Source organism: Cydia splendana, chromosome Z, assembly GCF_910591565.1.
Source record: "Cydia splendana chromosome Z, ilCydSple1.2, whole genome shotgun sequence".
Taxonomy (NCBI): domain Eukaryota; kingdom Metazoa; phylum Arthropoda; class Insecta; order Lepidoptera; family Tortricidae; genus Cydia; species Cydia splendana.
Window position 1 is genome coordinate 9,616,006 of NC_085987.1, and position 15,917 is coordinate 9,631,922.

The 15,917-nt window shown below is 37.8% G+C and overlaps 2 protein-coding genes across 5 annotated transcripts in view; both read left to right on the forward strand.

Annotated features, from left to right (window-relative positions):
- Positions 1-14,422, forward strand: part of LOC134804234 (uncharacterized) — a 39,460-nt gene extending 25,038 nt beyond the window's left edge. Inside the window, exons 3-5 of one of the 4 annotated variants that reach the window (XM_063777206.1) lie at positions 1,692-1,784; positions 4,509-4,577; positions 14,149-14,422. In XM_063777206.1, the coding sequence (XP_063633276.1) occupies positions 1,692-1,784; positions 4,509-4,577; positions 14,149-14,161 (175 nt within the window). In that variant the 3' untranslated portion in view covers positions 14,162-14,422. Of the gene's footprint in view, positions 1-1,619; positions 1,785-4,508; positions 4,578-14,148 lie in introns of all 4 variants that reach the window. The other 3 variants (XM_063777204.1, XR_010146093.1, XM_063777205.1) reach the window with 3 other exon arrangements.
- Positions 4,733-6,359, forward strand: LOC134804596 (uncharacterized). Its single transcript, XM_063777707.1, has 2 exons — positions 4,733-5,905; positions 6,274-6,359. The coding sequence occupies exons 1-2, from the start codon at positions 4,922-4,924 to the stop codon at positions 6,277-6,279; spliced, it is 990 nt and encodes a 329-aa protein (XP_063633777.1). The 5' UTR covers positions 4,733-4,921; the 3' UTR covers positions 6,280-6,359.
- Positions 14,423-15,917: the final 1,495 nt, after the last annotated feature.

A 15,917-nucleotide genomic window follows, 5' to 3' on the forward strand; every position in this document is an offset into this window, starting at 1 on the left:
TTTATAATGTTAAAAAATAAATAAGAAAAGTACATCAAGTTGAAAAAGTATAATTATCTGTTACACTAAACTGCAACTATTATTAAAACAAACAAAAAACCCGACTGTTTACATATATTTTTGAAATGGTCTTTTCACTAGCTTTCGTTTGGTACCCATATTGCTATAGTAAGAAAAAAAACATATTGTGTTTTTGACATTTTTGACATATGAGGTGTGGTTGAATTCGTCAGAATTGTGGTAGTGACAGTAGTGACATACCTAGGCTACATACATTTTGAGAATGGCGCCCGCTAATATAAAAATGGAGGGGGGGGATTGTTTTTTTTCCTTAATATAGCAATATGATGGGTACCAAATGAAAGCTAGTAAGAAATACCATTTCTAAAATATATATGTCAAACTGTCGGGTCTTTTGTTTGTTTTAATAATAGTTGCAGTTTAATGTAACAGAAAATTATACTTTTTTCAACTTGATGTACTTTTATGAATATATGATATATATGATATCCAACTAAGACTTATTAAAACCATAGTACCATATACTTAAAATAAAAACTAAGTACAGAGAGAACTATGCCCTATTGTTTAAATACTGCAAAGTAATGAATGTATTTGATAAAGTTGATGCAGCAATCATTAAAGATCAATCTCATCAAATAACTCACCTGTAAAAACTAGAGAGATCTATTAAATTGCGTCAACTCCAGAATTTACCAATGTACACGGTGCCAAAGGCAAATAATGTATATGGCAAAAGAACTTGTTGGTATATTCTCCCAGATACATTAAATAAATTACCTACGGAATTAGTACATATATTAGAAAATATAAAACCATCGCAAGTCAATAATATTCTAAAAGAATATTTCACAAATGACAATGCTCTGGCAAATATACTGGCAAACAAACTAAAAAAAAAACCATTTGCTAAATTAAGGTAAGTAGATATTTGTTTATATTCTGAATTAGTTAGGTAACAACAAAACGCGAGTTTAGTGACCGCGCACATACTTAATCTCATACTAGAGATTTTGCACACATATGTATGATTAAGTACTTTTTTCGGAAATAAATAGATTTAATTTTTTTTTTCTTATTATTTGATATATCTGATTATTTATTTTTTAATATTATATAGAAGATATTCGCAGTCACTTGGTATGTATTTTGGACGAATCCATTCAGCCATTTTCAATTTAGAGCAGTTAGAAGTCAACTGTGGATTGTGAAATTTTAGAACGTTTTCTAGTAATTAGTTAAACCAAGTATTGTTAATATTATAGTATGTTATATATTTGTAATCTACTCACAAAGCCCTTTCATTGGGTACCCCACATGGTATGTTTAAAAGAAAATAAAATAAAAGTTTGTACTGCCGACTTTATGACGTCACAGCAACTACCCCCACCACTTTCGCGCTTGTCATCTCATATATTTGTATTCAGGGCATTACAATGAATGCGTCGATACCATATTCATCCATATCCAAGACGACATGAGCGAAAATCGATTTCTAGAAGACTTTTCTTTCGTTGGCCGGGCCACTATGGGCTTGCTGTTTACTTTTAAATATTTACGCAGTTGGCCTTTTAAAATATATTATTTTTGTGTTTCAGCACTGACGTGTTTTGTTCAACCAACGAAAAACATAAACTTGTACGTTTTGACACTATTTGTAATGACTTAAGATTCCAGTGCCGCGAGACTGAGGGCTACAGTCCGTTCCCAGAGGAGAGTGAGAGGGAACGTTTCTATCATTACTGTTATGATTCTAAGCAAATGTAAGTAACTAGTTTTTTAGGGTTCCGTAGTCAACTAGGAACCCTTATGGTTTCGCCATGTCCATCTGTCCGTCCGCGGCTTTGCTCGGTCCATAGTCTAATAAAACATGGTGTCTTCTCTTGCCAGAGCAGGGGTGCGAAACTCTTGACTTCGGCCAAACTCGGCTCCGCTCGGCTCAGCATTGCTCCGAGCAATTATTAGGGTTGGTCACTTGACTTCCTTTTGCGTCCACGACCACAGATAAGATAATCACTTGATTTTTGACAACCGTAAATTGCCGAAAGGGATAGTGCCATATATTAGAAAGGGATAGCGTGATTCGACCCTGAACCGCTGTCCAACTTCGGTTTAGTAGGAAGTTTCCTTTCTGTACGGTAGTACTATTATTTATTCTGTGGCCAGAGTGACACAAGCCTACGTCATAATAACATTGCCACTTTATATAGCGCTATTGCATACTATTATATAGCGCTGTCGCATGATGACGTAGGCTTGTGTCAGTCACGTGGTCGGAGGAGAGTACCAGGCGAAGTATATTATTATACCATGGCTCGGTCGTCGTTAGAACTAGAAAGCTGCAATTCGGCATGGATATAATAATTAATAAGTCAATTATATATGCCGACATTGCCGACAAAGTGGTAAAATTAAATCTAAAAAAATTATAATTTTTGGTATACAGTCAACTGTAAAAATATGGAATAGTCAGCGAATTAAGAACTATGGGACATATTTTTTAATAAGTTGGCTACACCCATATTTTTACAGTTGACTGTACCTCCCCTACATGTAAATAGTGCGGGGTATCGTTAGGATTCTTAGACATTCATTTTTGATAAAGTTAATATGTTCGGAAATAACCGCTCCGAAAGAAATAAAATTGTGTCTTCCCGCCTCTATTAACTATTAATAAAACATGGGTCCAAAAAATATGGTAAAATCGCAGAAATAAGACTTTAGGAAGCAGTGGCGGATTTGCCCTAAGGCCCAATGGGCCAGGGCCTAGGGCGGCAAAAAATTAGGGGCGGCAAATTGTGACAAAAATTCGCTGATGATAACAAGAAATAACTTAAAATGTAGTCAATATGATGGGTGCTGCGACAGGGGCGGCTATAGGACCTGAGGCCTAGGGCGGCAAAGACTGCAAATCCGCCACTGTTAGAAAGATATTAATATAATTATCAGTTAAGCCGTTTTTGAGTTATCATAAAAAAGACTCCCCTTCATAGTAAAAAGATGTGTACAGCCACAGTTAAACTTTATCACGACATTAAATTGGTTTTTTATGTTAAATATAAATTAAAATATAAGATAAAATTGCTTATTTTACTCGTGTAAATGTTATTTGATATTTAAGTAAATTTTCTAAAATAGTTTTTTGGCTGTATGAGTACCTAATGCCGTTGACTATTGGGCAGTTTTATAACGAAAAAGTAAGAAATTAAAAACCGGCCAATCGCGAGTCGGACTCGCACACGAAGAGTTCCGTTACGCAAAAAAACGGTCACCCATCCAAGTACTGACCCCGCCCGACGTTGCTTAACTTCGGTCAAAAATCACGTTTGTTGTATGGGAGCCCCACTTAAATCTTTATTTTATTCTGTTTTTAGTATTTGTTGTTATAGCGGCAACAGAAATACATCATCTGTGAAAATTTCAACTGTCTATCACGGTTCGTAAGATACAGCCTGGTGACAGACGGACGGACGGACGGACGGACAGCGGAGTCTTAGTAATAGGGTCCCGTTTTATCCTTTGGGTACGGAACTCTAAAAAGTACCCTAAGCGGCAAACGTCTCTGATATTCATACTTTAATTTGCATTGTCTTATTTGGTTTCCTCGCTTTCGATATGAAAAGTTGTGTTTACTCGGGTAAAAGGCCTATTTCATCTTATATTATATATATATACATATTAACAATCTACTAGAGTCAGATCAAGATAACTCTGCAGCCATTTTTATAGCACAGTCTTGCAAGAGTAATTTTAACCGTCAAACGTCTCTGAAATTATGACGTTTAAATTAAACTAGTAGTTCGCCCCGAACTGAGAACTCGCGGTTAACCAAAAATTATATAGCGGTTGACTTTGTTGCACCTACTTAGGTATTCGACTTTTCCATAAGGTACCTTTTCTACTAAACTCTGAGACGACATTACTAGGCTTATAACTAACATATAACAAAAATAAAAACAGGTAAACAAACGTGAAGCATTAAGGTTTCAGATCACCCAATAAAAAAAATTGAGCATTTTTTCACCTTTTTACAAAACATTTAATATCTCCGAAACTAGAAACCCTCATAAGGTACCTTTTCCCATGGAACGTCACAAATATGCTTTTAGCTGGTATGACATTTGATTCATTATAATCAAAACCTATATGCACAAAAAGTTTATGACAACTGCTGAGTATGTCATCAAATATTATGGCTAAAAATGTATGACACAATATAATATGACTTTTCATTTGTATGGGCAATGATGATTATGACACAAGTTGTTATGCGCAACAAAGATATGACCTAAACTTGTATGCAACCCAATATGGACCCTAATCATTGCGTTCGTTCATTACGTTCTATTACTTACCCAGTTTGAGAGGTCGGCGATTCTTGTGTCTTCGTGGTATTGAATATATCTCACTAAATTGTTCCGATCCCATACCGAAACTTAGGATAGAGTGCTCTTGATATCAGATACAAGGTTTTCATAACTTTCCAGCACCATAGAACGAGGGATATTGGCATGGCCGGCCTGTGTAATACGCATCCCTAGTATTGTTGTCTGCGGGTAAGTAATAGAACGTATAAAAACCTATAATATATTGCTCCGAATATATAAATTCAATTAGTATAATTTTGAATGGCATAACGTGCGATACGTATAACAATAAATTCTATAATTTTATAATGTATAATGAACTTTACTTTACATATAATTGGTATATATTAGGTATATGTATAGATATGGAGGGTAGAACCAGTCTTGCAATAAACGATATACGGAACGCACGCCTATTATTTGTCACTGGCGAACGAGGCATGGTTTTTATCGTTATTTTAGTAAATACGCGCTAAAATCAAGTATTATTTGTGTACGAGTGATAACTAAATCTAAATAGTGTTAAAAAAACAATGGGCGTCGGCAAAATACCCGAGTTTGACGTGAAAGCTGGAAATTGGACTATGTACTGTGAGAGGTTAGAAATGTATTTTCTCGCGAACGATATTAAGGATCAAGTGAAGTTGCCGACACTAATCGCTGTAATGGGAGAAGATGCCTATCAATTGTTATCTACGCTAGCAAGCCCCAACCAACCTTCGTCTTTGACCTTCACTAACGCGGTGACTCTGCTAAAAAATCACTTGCAACCGAAGCCCTCCATCTTGGCCGAACGCTACAGATTTCGACAGCGGCGCCAGGCAGAGGGAGAGAGTGTAGCTGAGTACGTGGCAGAACTGAAGAAGTTAGCAAAAACATGCGATTTTGGTACCAATTTAGAAGATAATCTTCGCGACCAACTTGTTTGCGGCATTGTCAGTGAGTCGACGCGGCAAAGATTGTTTGCAGAGGACGGCATCGGCTACTCGAGGGCAGTCAGCTTGGCTACGACACTGGAGGCGGCAGAAAAGAATGCAGTCGCCGTAGATCGTGACGCTAAGATTATCACGGGTGTACATAAACTTGAAGCGAACCATAAATGTATGGCGTGCGGTGAGATTGGGCATAAAACGGAAAGCTGTAAATATAAAAACTTTGAGTGTAGTTTGTGCAAAAACTTAGGCCACTTAAGGAGGATGTGCCCTGAGAAAAATGCAAGATTCGGAGTGACGGAAACGGCGGGCAGCCAGTCACAATCACGCGGCGACGGCGTGACCTATAACGGTAGCGGAGCACGCGGTAACCGATCAGCTGGGAGAGGCGGCAGCGGGCGCGGGCGCGGGCGCGGAGGGCGCTCGGGCCGCCGAGGCACGAACAACTATTGGGTGCACGCGCACCGGGCATCAGCTGACGCGGCGAGCGATAACGGCGGATATACGTCGGCGCTAGACTATAGTTGTGATTCGGATGATAACAACGAACCTATGTACCAAATGTCGTTAAGCAAATATAAACCGGTATGTATCTCAATGTTTGTTGAAAATCAGTTGCTAAATATGGAAATTGACACCGGAGCTGCCTTAGCTTGTATCTCGCTAGATACTTATTATAAACGTTTCAGAGATTTACCGATACGGCCATGTCGTTTAAATTTAACGCTATACAATAAAACTGTGATTCAACCGGAGGGTTATGTGCGAGTTGAAGTTAGGTACAAAGGAATAAGGAAAATATTAGATTTGTATGTGATAGACCAGGGTATCACTACTCTTTTAGGTCGACAATGGCTTTGTGAGTTAGGTATAGATATTCCTGCTTCTAAGATTTGTAATATAGACACAGAAAAAGTAAATAAATCTAATAATCTTAATGAAATCCTTTCCAGGCATGAGTCATTGTTTGACGGCACCTTGGGGCGGTACACGGGCGGCACGGTGCGGCTGCATGTACGCCCGGGCTCGGGCCCGGTGTTCTGCCGCGCCCAGTGTTGCCAGATGGTCACAAAAGTCACATTTTTCGTGACTTTTGGCCTTCTCGTGTGACATGTGCGTGACTTACGATCTTGAGGCAATTTTTGTGACTTTTAAGCTAGTCGAATTTTGGACAAGTTTAGTTCTGCAATTTATATTATTTAGGAACGCGGTGAACGCACCCAAGTTGACACTTGCACTGACACCTTGACGTTACATCCACCATTATGTTTATTATAATAGTCGTGGCAAGATGAGACTTGTTACCTTGACATGACGGTGTCATTTAGTTTGATAGTAGTAGTTTTTTTTTTGTGTATGATTCATTTCTTTTAACCTCATATCTTGAATATCTGTACGAATAGCATTTGTAATTACTTCAGACAAAAGTTTTATCACAATAATTTCTACAAATTTGGTTATGTTCATTTTTACTCTGTGATCAATACTTTAGGAGCTACAGGCTGTTAAAGTTAAATAAGAGATAAAAAATAGACGGTTTAAGAAAACGTCGTTTTTTGCGTAATTGTTCATCATAAATAAAAAAAAATAGTTTAGGATAAGCAAGCTAATCGACCTGCTCATATAATATTAAAAAAAAACCGGCCAAGAGCATGCCGGCAATGCTCAGTGTAGGGTTCCGTAGTTACCCGTCCGTCAAAATAGACTATTTGCAAAAACTCAAAAACTGCTAAACCGATTAGGTTCGCTATATTTTTCCTTGAAAGTTTTTACTAAGTTTTACTTTCACAATTTTTTAAATATTTTTTGGAGCCATGGTTAAAATGCTAGGGGAACTAAAGTGGAAAACACAACTTTTTTTCTTTCAGATCGATTATTTCTGAAAATATTAAGTTGATCAAAAATGGTCCTTAAAGACCCTTATTCATTTTAAAAGACCTATCCAAGACACCCCACACTATAGGGTTAAAGCGAGAAAAAAAATCATCCCCACTTAATGTATGGGAGTTACCCTAAAAAAATATTTTTTCTAGTTTATATTTTACGACTTTGTCAGTGTAACGAATTTATATATTCAAGCCAAATTTAATAATAGAAACTAGAAAAATATATTTTTTTATGGTGGCTGCCCTACATTAAAGTGGGGATGAATTTTTTTTCGCTTCCACCCTATAGTGCGGGATGTCGTTAGATAGGTCTTTTAAAACGGATACGGGTCTTCAAGAACCATTTTTTGATCAACTTAATATTTTCGGAAATAATCTGAAAGCAAAAAAGTTGTGTTTTCCCCTTTAGTTTCCCTAACTTTTGAACCATGGGTCCAAAAAATATGAAAAAAATCATAAAAACATAGCTTAGTAAAGACTTTCAAGGAAAAATATAGCGAACCTAATCGGTATAGCTGTTTTAGAGTTTTTGCGAATAGTTTATTTTGACAGACGGGTAACTACGGAACTCTTCACTGAGCATGGTCCGACATGCTCTAAGCCGGTTTTTTTTTAGCTCTAATTTAACTTTAACAGCCTGAAGCTCCTAAAGTATTGATCGTAAAGTAAAAATAAACATAACCAAATTTGTAGGAAATTGTTGTATGATAAAATTTTTGTCCGAAGTAATTATAATGCTATTTGTACATATATTCGAGATATGAGCAAAAAGAAGAAAAAAGGTACCTTTAACCCTCCCTGCACTCTCAGCACACCCCCTACCCTCGAGGACTTTTAGTATGTTTATCTGGACACCACAAGGTATACCTGTAAGCAATTTTCAAAACTATTACACGAATTATTTCCGCAGATTTTTCTAATTTGCTTGGGTTATTGAAAATCTTAATTTTTTAACTTTCTCATTGACCCCCCAAAAGTAGCCCCCATGCTTAAAATTCATTTGTTTACGTTACATGACTTACATGTCCGTCTTTGGGTCACTAATTTCCACCAATTTGTACTAAATTTCAACTTAATTGGTCCAGTAGTTTCCGTAAAAATAGGCTGTGACAGACGGACAGACAGACAGACGCACGAGTGATCCTATAAGGGTTCCGTTTTTTCCTTTTGAGGAAACATCATAAAAGGTTAGTAGATTTTTTGTGAAATATATTATTTTCTGAATTTCTTCTAACAAAATCGATTTACCTACCCATACAATACAATAATATAAAAATGTGACTTGAGCAGCAAAAACGTGACTTTTAGGGAAACGAAACGTAACTTATGACTCCAGAGCCCTGGCAACACTGGCCGCGCCCGGCCGGTACCGTTCGCGCTGCGGCCGCGAGTTGACGCCGAGCTTGACGCCATGCTGGAGGCGGGCGTCATCCGGCCCGTCAGCCGCTCCGACTGGGCCACTCCTCTGGTGATTGCTCGTAAGGCGGACGGCGGTATACGACTGTGTGCGGACTATAAGGTGACCCTTAATCCTAACTTATTGGTCGATAGGTACCCGGTTCCCAAGGTCGATGACCTTTTTAGCACGCTAAGCGGATACAAGTATTTTACTAAATTAGACTTGTCACAAGCTTATAATCAACTAGTCCTAGATGAGGCGTCCACGGAGTACACGGTAATAAATACACATAGGGGCCTATTCAAATACGCTCGTTTAGTTTATGGGCTGGCTTCTAGCCCAGGAATCTTTCAAAAGTTTATGGAAGATCTATTTAAAGGGGTACCGGATGTAATCATTTTTTATGATGATATCCTAATTAAAAGTAAAGACATCGGTAGTCACCTTCATACGATCGAGCAGGTGCTAAGTATATTAGAGTCAAATGGGTTAAAAATTAAAAAAAGTAAATGTGACTTTTTGACTAAGGAAGTTCAGTACTTAGGTTTTGTTCTTGATAAGGAAGGTTTAAGGGTAAACCCGGATAAAATTAAACCCATCATCGACATGCCCCCACCCCAAAATAACCATCAATTAAAATCTTTGTTAGGTATGATCAATTTTTACGGAAAGTTTGTAAAAAACTTAGCATCCCGTTTAACACCACTGTATAGCTTATTAAAAAAAGGCAAACATTATCATTGGGGGAAGGATCAGAATGAGGCATTCCTTCAGGTAAAAAAAGATCTTTGTGGAGCGGAGGTATTGGTTCATTTTGACATGTCACGGGTTAGTGTGGTAACTTGTGACGCGTCATCACGTGGCCTTGGGGCAGTTTTGGCCCAACGCGCTCCCGATGGCACCGAGCGCGCCGTCGCCTACGCGTCACGCGCACTTACCCCCGCGGAAATGCATTACAGTCAAATTCACAAGGAGGCTTTAGCCATAGTTTTTGCCACAGATAAGTTCCATCAGTATTTATTTGGTAGAAAATTCATTCTTCGCACGGATCATAAACCTCTAGTGAGCATTTTTGGACCAAATGTTGGTATACCGATTACGGCAGCTAGTCGGCTTCAGAGGTGGGCGATTAAGTTATCAGCTTATGACTTTAACATAGAATATGTAAATACTGATAAAAATACCGCGGATGCCCTATCGCGTTTAATTAATTCTCACAAGGATGAATCAATCGCCTCTGAAGAAGTTTTGCCTGAGCAGACGTACTTACATTTTGCATCTGAAGCCCTTTTATTAGACTATAAGGTACTAAAAAGGGAAACAGCTTCAGACCCGATTCTCAGCAGAGTTTTGAGTTACATCGTGGATGGGTGGCCTACTGACGTAGATATAAAAGAACTTAAGCCATATTTTAATAGACGGAAAGAGATATATATAGAACTAGGTTGTGTCATGTGGGGACACAGAGTAGTTATCCCGATATCTTGTCAATCCAAGGTAATGAAAGAGCTGCACGACACACATATGGGGGTTGTCAAAACAAAGGCGTTGGCACGGAGCTATGTGTGGTGGCCGGGAGTGGACGAGGCCGTGGAGGCGGCTTGCAGCGGCTGCGAGGTGTGCGCCAGCGTGGCAAGCGCGCCGCCCGGCCACGCACCGAGTCCCTGGCCATGGCCCAATCGCCCATGGGCAAGATTACATTGTGATTTTTTAGGACCCATATTAGGGAACACTTATTTAATTGTGGTAGATGCCGGTTCTAAGTGGATTGAGGCAATTCGTATGAAAACTACTAACGCAGGGGCAGTAATTTCAGAGTTAAGGCCAATGTGGGCGAGATTTGGCCTACCAAAACAAGTAGTTACAGATAATGGCCCTCCTTTTACTAGTGCGGAATTTGAGTCTTTTTTGGCAAGAAATAAAATTGATCATTTATTTTCAGCGCCTTACCACCCGGCGTCCAACGGTGCCGCAGAAAATAGTGTTAAAATTTGCAAACGGGTAATTCAAAAAGCTATTAAACAAAAAATAGATATAGATACGGCTTTAAACAGGTTTTTATTATCATATAGAAATACCGAGCATTACACTACAGGTGAAAGTCCGGCCAGAATTTTACAGGGAAGAAATTTACGTATGCGCTTAGATAATTTTAAACCAGATCGTTTAGACCGTGTAAACAAACGTCAAGAGCAGGACAACGCGGTACGAGGGGTGCGCGGGCGCGAATTCGCACGCGGCGACGAAGTGTGGTGCCGCGACTACCGCTCCTCCGATCGCTGGGTCCCGGGAAAGGTCTCAGACATTCTAGGTAATACAGACTATAAGGTATTGTGTGATAAGGGAACCGAGGTACATAGGCACATCGACCAAATAAGGCGCAGGGTCCCAAGAGTAACTGAGGAAGTACGTACACAGCCTAGATCATCCGTCCATCGTAGAAATAGCTCCTTAATTGTTCCGCAAGTAGATGGATGCGAGCCGGAACCAGAGGAACGACCAGCCGAGCCGATTAGAGCTAGCGCGAGCCAGGGTAGTGCGACTAAAGACGCTTCCCCGCAGGCTGCCGCCGTGGACCAGCCCCAGGTTGCAACCGATAAGGTTGATAATATGTGTCCACCTAAAAGGGTACCTAAACCTCCTATACGTTTCGGATTTGAGGAATATTTTTAGAATTAAGTATCACCTACCTTCTGTTCTGTATGATTGTGTTAATTAGCTACATAGGAAATGTAAGCGTCCTAGTGTTCGACACTGCCTACTTTTAATCTAAATGTATAGTAGTAGACTGGACAATCACAGAGTAAATCAACGTAAGTAATTCACATGTCGAGCATTCGCACGCTTACCTTGAATACCTAACCATAAATATTAAGATATTATTGTACTCCTAAAATAAACGCATTTAAATATTAAATATAGCTAAATATTAACTTGTAATTCAAGATTGTTCCCACCGGTGTGCCCGTTAGATAATGTTGTTGTACGTAGGTACACATCTGTACCATTGTTGCCTGTTACGATTCACAGCTGTTTAGAAATTAGAATCAAATAGTATTAAGTTAGTTAAGTAGCGATTAAGGGTGGAGGTGTTGGTATATATTAGGTATATGTATAGATATGGAGGGTAGAACCAGTCTTGCAATAAACGATATACGGAACGCACGCCTATTATTTGTCAATAATATCGTTTATGATAAGTATAAAAAGGTATAACGTTTAAATAATATAAAAAAGCGCTGGTGGCCTAGCGGTAAGAGCGTGCGACTTTCAATCCGGAGGTTGCGGGTTCGAACTCCGGCTCGTACCAATGAGTTTTTCGGAACTTATGTACGAAATATCATTTGATATTTACCAGTCGCTTTTCGGTGAAGGAAAACATCGTGAGGAAACCGGACTAATCCCCATATGGCCTAGTTTACCCTCTGGGTTGAAAGGTCAGATGGCAGTCGCTTTCGTAAAAACTAGTGCCTACGCCAATTCTCGGGATTAGTTGCCAAGCGGACCCCAGGCTCCCATGAGCCGTGGCAAAATGCCGGGATAACGCGAGGAAGATGATGATGAACGTTTAAATAATATAATATACAAAACAAATACCACGCAATAAACCTAACCTTTTATTTTTCTGGGGGGTAACAGTTCTAACCTAACCTAATACTTTTCTGGTAGCAGTTTCTTTCTCTGAGGGGTCACAGTTCTAACCTAACCTAACCTACTTTTCTGGTAGCAGTTTTTTCTGTGGGGGGTCACAGTTCTAACCTAACCTAACCTATTTTTATGGTAGTAGTTTCTTTTTCTGTGGGGTAACAGTTCTAACCTAACCTACCCTACTTTTCTGGTAGCAGTTTCTTTTTCTGGGGAGTCACAGTTCTAACCTAACCTAACCTACTTTTCAGGTAGCAGCTTCTTTTTCTGGGGAGTCACAGTTCTAACCTAACCTGACCTACTTTTCTGGTAGCGGTTTCTTTTTCTGGGGAGTCACAGTTCTAACCTAACCTAACCTACTTTTCAGGTAGCACTTTCTTTTTCTGGGGAGTCACAGTTCTAACCTAACCTAACCTACTTTTCTGGTAGCAGTTTCTTTTTCTGAGGGGTCACAGTTCTAACCTAACCTACTTTTCTGGTAGCGGTTTCTTTTTCTGGGGAGTCACAGTTCTAACCTAACCTAACCTACTTTTCTGGTAGCAGTTTTTTTTCTGGGGAGTCACAGTCCTAAGCTAACCTACTTTTCTAACAGTAATTAGTTTCGATGACCTATGAAATACTGAGCTATCCAAATAATTTTACTGATGTTTTGTTCAGATACTTATATGAGATGTTATTCATTATTTTAATTTATATGCATAGTATTTTTTATTTTTTTATTTTTTTTTATATGCATAGCTTATTAAATGTTATTAGTTTATTTGTATGTTATACCAAACAGCGGTATGTATATTGTATGTTATATTATTTTTATGTTATACTAATTGAAAATATAGATTTAGTGCATTATACCAAATCTGCCGCCCTCTAAAATCTGCTACTCAGCCTAGTGGTAAATCCGGCACTGAGGAAGGGTAACTACAGAACCCTAGACGAAGCATGGACGACATGCTCTTGGCCAGTTTTATTACATACCTACTTACACACTTTTATGGCTGACTATTTTTCCTCTCCTTTGCGAGTATTAGATACTCCTCTAAGTATTTAGACCTATCAAAAGAGTGGTCGATGAGTTCATTTGACTATGTTATTGCTTGTCTATCGAGTAGGTACAGTCTAGTGTAAAAATATGGGTGTAGACAACTTACTCAAAAATATGTCCCATGGTTCTTAATTCGCTGACATAAGAGCTATGGGACATATTTTTGAGTATGATGAGTGCACCCATATTTTTTCTCTTGACTGTACTCCTCTAGCTAGTCCTTTCTAAAGAGAGATCGAAGAGTTCATTTGACTATGTTATTGCTTGTCTATCGAGTAGGTACTCCTCTATTTAGACCTATCAAAAGAGTGATCGAAGAGTTCATTTGACTATGTTATTGCTTGTCTATCGAGTAGGTACTCCTCTAGCTAGTCCTTTCTAAAGAAAGATCGAAGAGTTCATTTGACTATGTTATTGCTTGTCTATCGAGTAGGTACTCCTCTATTTAGACCTATCAAAAGAGTGATCGAAGAGTTCATTTGACTATGTTATTGCTTGTCTATCGAGTAGGTACTCCTCTAGCTAGTCCTTTCTAAAGAAAGATCGAAGAGTTCATTTGACTATGTTATTGCTTGTCTATCGAGTAGGTACTCCTCTATTTAGACCTATCAAAAGAGTGATCGAAGAGTTCATTTGACTATGTTATTGCTTGTCTATCGAGTAGGTACTCCTCTAGCTAGTCCTTTCTAAAGAAAGATCGAAGAGTTCATTTGACGACCCATACACGTACTGTCGTCCACCTGTCAAAACATTAACGAAACGAAATGACGTTTTATTCTTCTTCTTCTTTTTGTCTACTAGATTAACCAAAATAAAACCAGGTTGATCAGCCGATTAATAGGTTTTTTTTTTTCAGAGAACCCCAGTGAGACGATCATGGCAAAGTGATGGAAACTGAGAAACGGTTAAATCAAAAGTTAAATTTAATTATGGGTCATTCTTATATAAATCAATGCATTCCCAAAATAAGTTCTTATTGAGCATCCATCCGTAAGTAGAAAATTGACAAACTATTTTAATAGACAATAGAGATGGAAGCTCAATAACACCTTATTGTGTGACTGCATTGATATGTATGTTAAGAGGGGTAAAAAATAGGTGTCTCAGACGTGAAAATAAATAAATAAAAAATACGGAAAAATATGAACAGTTTTTATTTTATTTTTTGTATCTCCTATTCTATCGTGTTAAATACTACATACTTACATAAAAATGTAAGTAAATGTCATATCAGTTATCATTATAAGTTGTACAATTAGTTCTTAGACTTGTAAAGCGTTTAAATACACATGATCAGATAGCGTATGTAAATATATCACTACCTACATCTGTATGTAATTATTTATTTATTTAAACTAAATTAAATAATCAAAAACCAACATAATATGTTTTTTGTATGGCGATATAATTCTATACCTCATAAAATTATGTCAAACGTCTTTAGTACACGCACACATGCACAATAGGTATATACACTAAAATCTTTTTTCTAGAAAAAAAATTAATGATTACAATATATATACAGTGATACTACTAAACGAAATTAATAACTAGCTTAAATCTAAAAGGCTGCTATTTAACTGATCACCAGATTTAATAAAATTTAATACCAAAATAATCTATTTTACCACCCTAAAATCATGAATGATCACCAAAATTATAACACCATTTTAATGTGAAATGATTACCAATTTTATTACATTTTACTATCCTTTTAAAGGAAATGACACCAAAATAATCATTATTAACCCAAAAATAGTCAATGATTACCAAATTTCAATCCCCATTTTAATGTGAAATGATAACCAAATTTTTACATCTTGCTATCCTATTAAAGAAAATGACACCAAAATAATCATTGTAAACCCAAAAATAGTAAATGACCACCAAAATTAGAACTCCATTTTAATGTAAAATGATAACCAAATTTTTAAATCTTGCTATCCTATTAAAGCAAATAGCTCCAAAATAATCATTGTAAACGCAAAAATAGTAAATGATCACAAAATTGTAACCACATTTTAATTAAAAATGTGCAATCATTTAATATATCGTTATCCTATTCAATTAATTAATCCACTTCGTCACCTTTTTCTAGTAGCATTTTATTTCTGTAACAGTCGCAGTTCTAACCTAACCTAACCCACTTTTCTAGTAGCATTTTGTTTCTGTAAGGGTCGCAGTTCAAACCTAACCTAACCCACTTTTCTAGTAGCATTTCTTTTCTGCAAGGGTCGCAGTTCAAACATAACCTAACCCACTTTTCTAGTAGCATTTCGTTTCTGTATGGGTCGCAGTTCAAACCTAACCTAACCCACTTTTCTAGTAGCATTTCTTTTCTATAAGGGTCGCAGTTCAAACCTAACCTAACCCACTTTTCTAGTAGCGTTTCGTATCTGTATGGGTAGCAGTTGAAACTTAACCTAACCTACTCTTCTAGTACCATTTCGTTTCTGTAAGGGTCGCAGTGCTAACCTAACCTAACCCACTTAACTGATAGCAGTTTAACTTACTTTTCTAGTAGCATAACGAAATGCTACTAGAAAAGTAGATTAGGTTAGGTAGGTATGCGGTGCGGGCTACGGGGGGTTGAGCGGGAGGGGCTAGTAATTTTGGCATCAGTTT

What these genes read in the sequence shown, in the direction of transcription:
- LOC134804596 (XM_063777707.1), top strand. Translation starts at nt 4,922, where the DNA reads ATGGGCGTCGGCAAAATACCCGAGTTTGACGTGAAAGCTGGAAATTGG.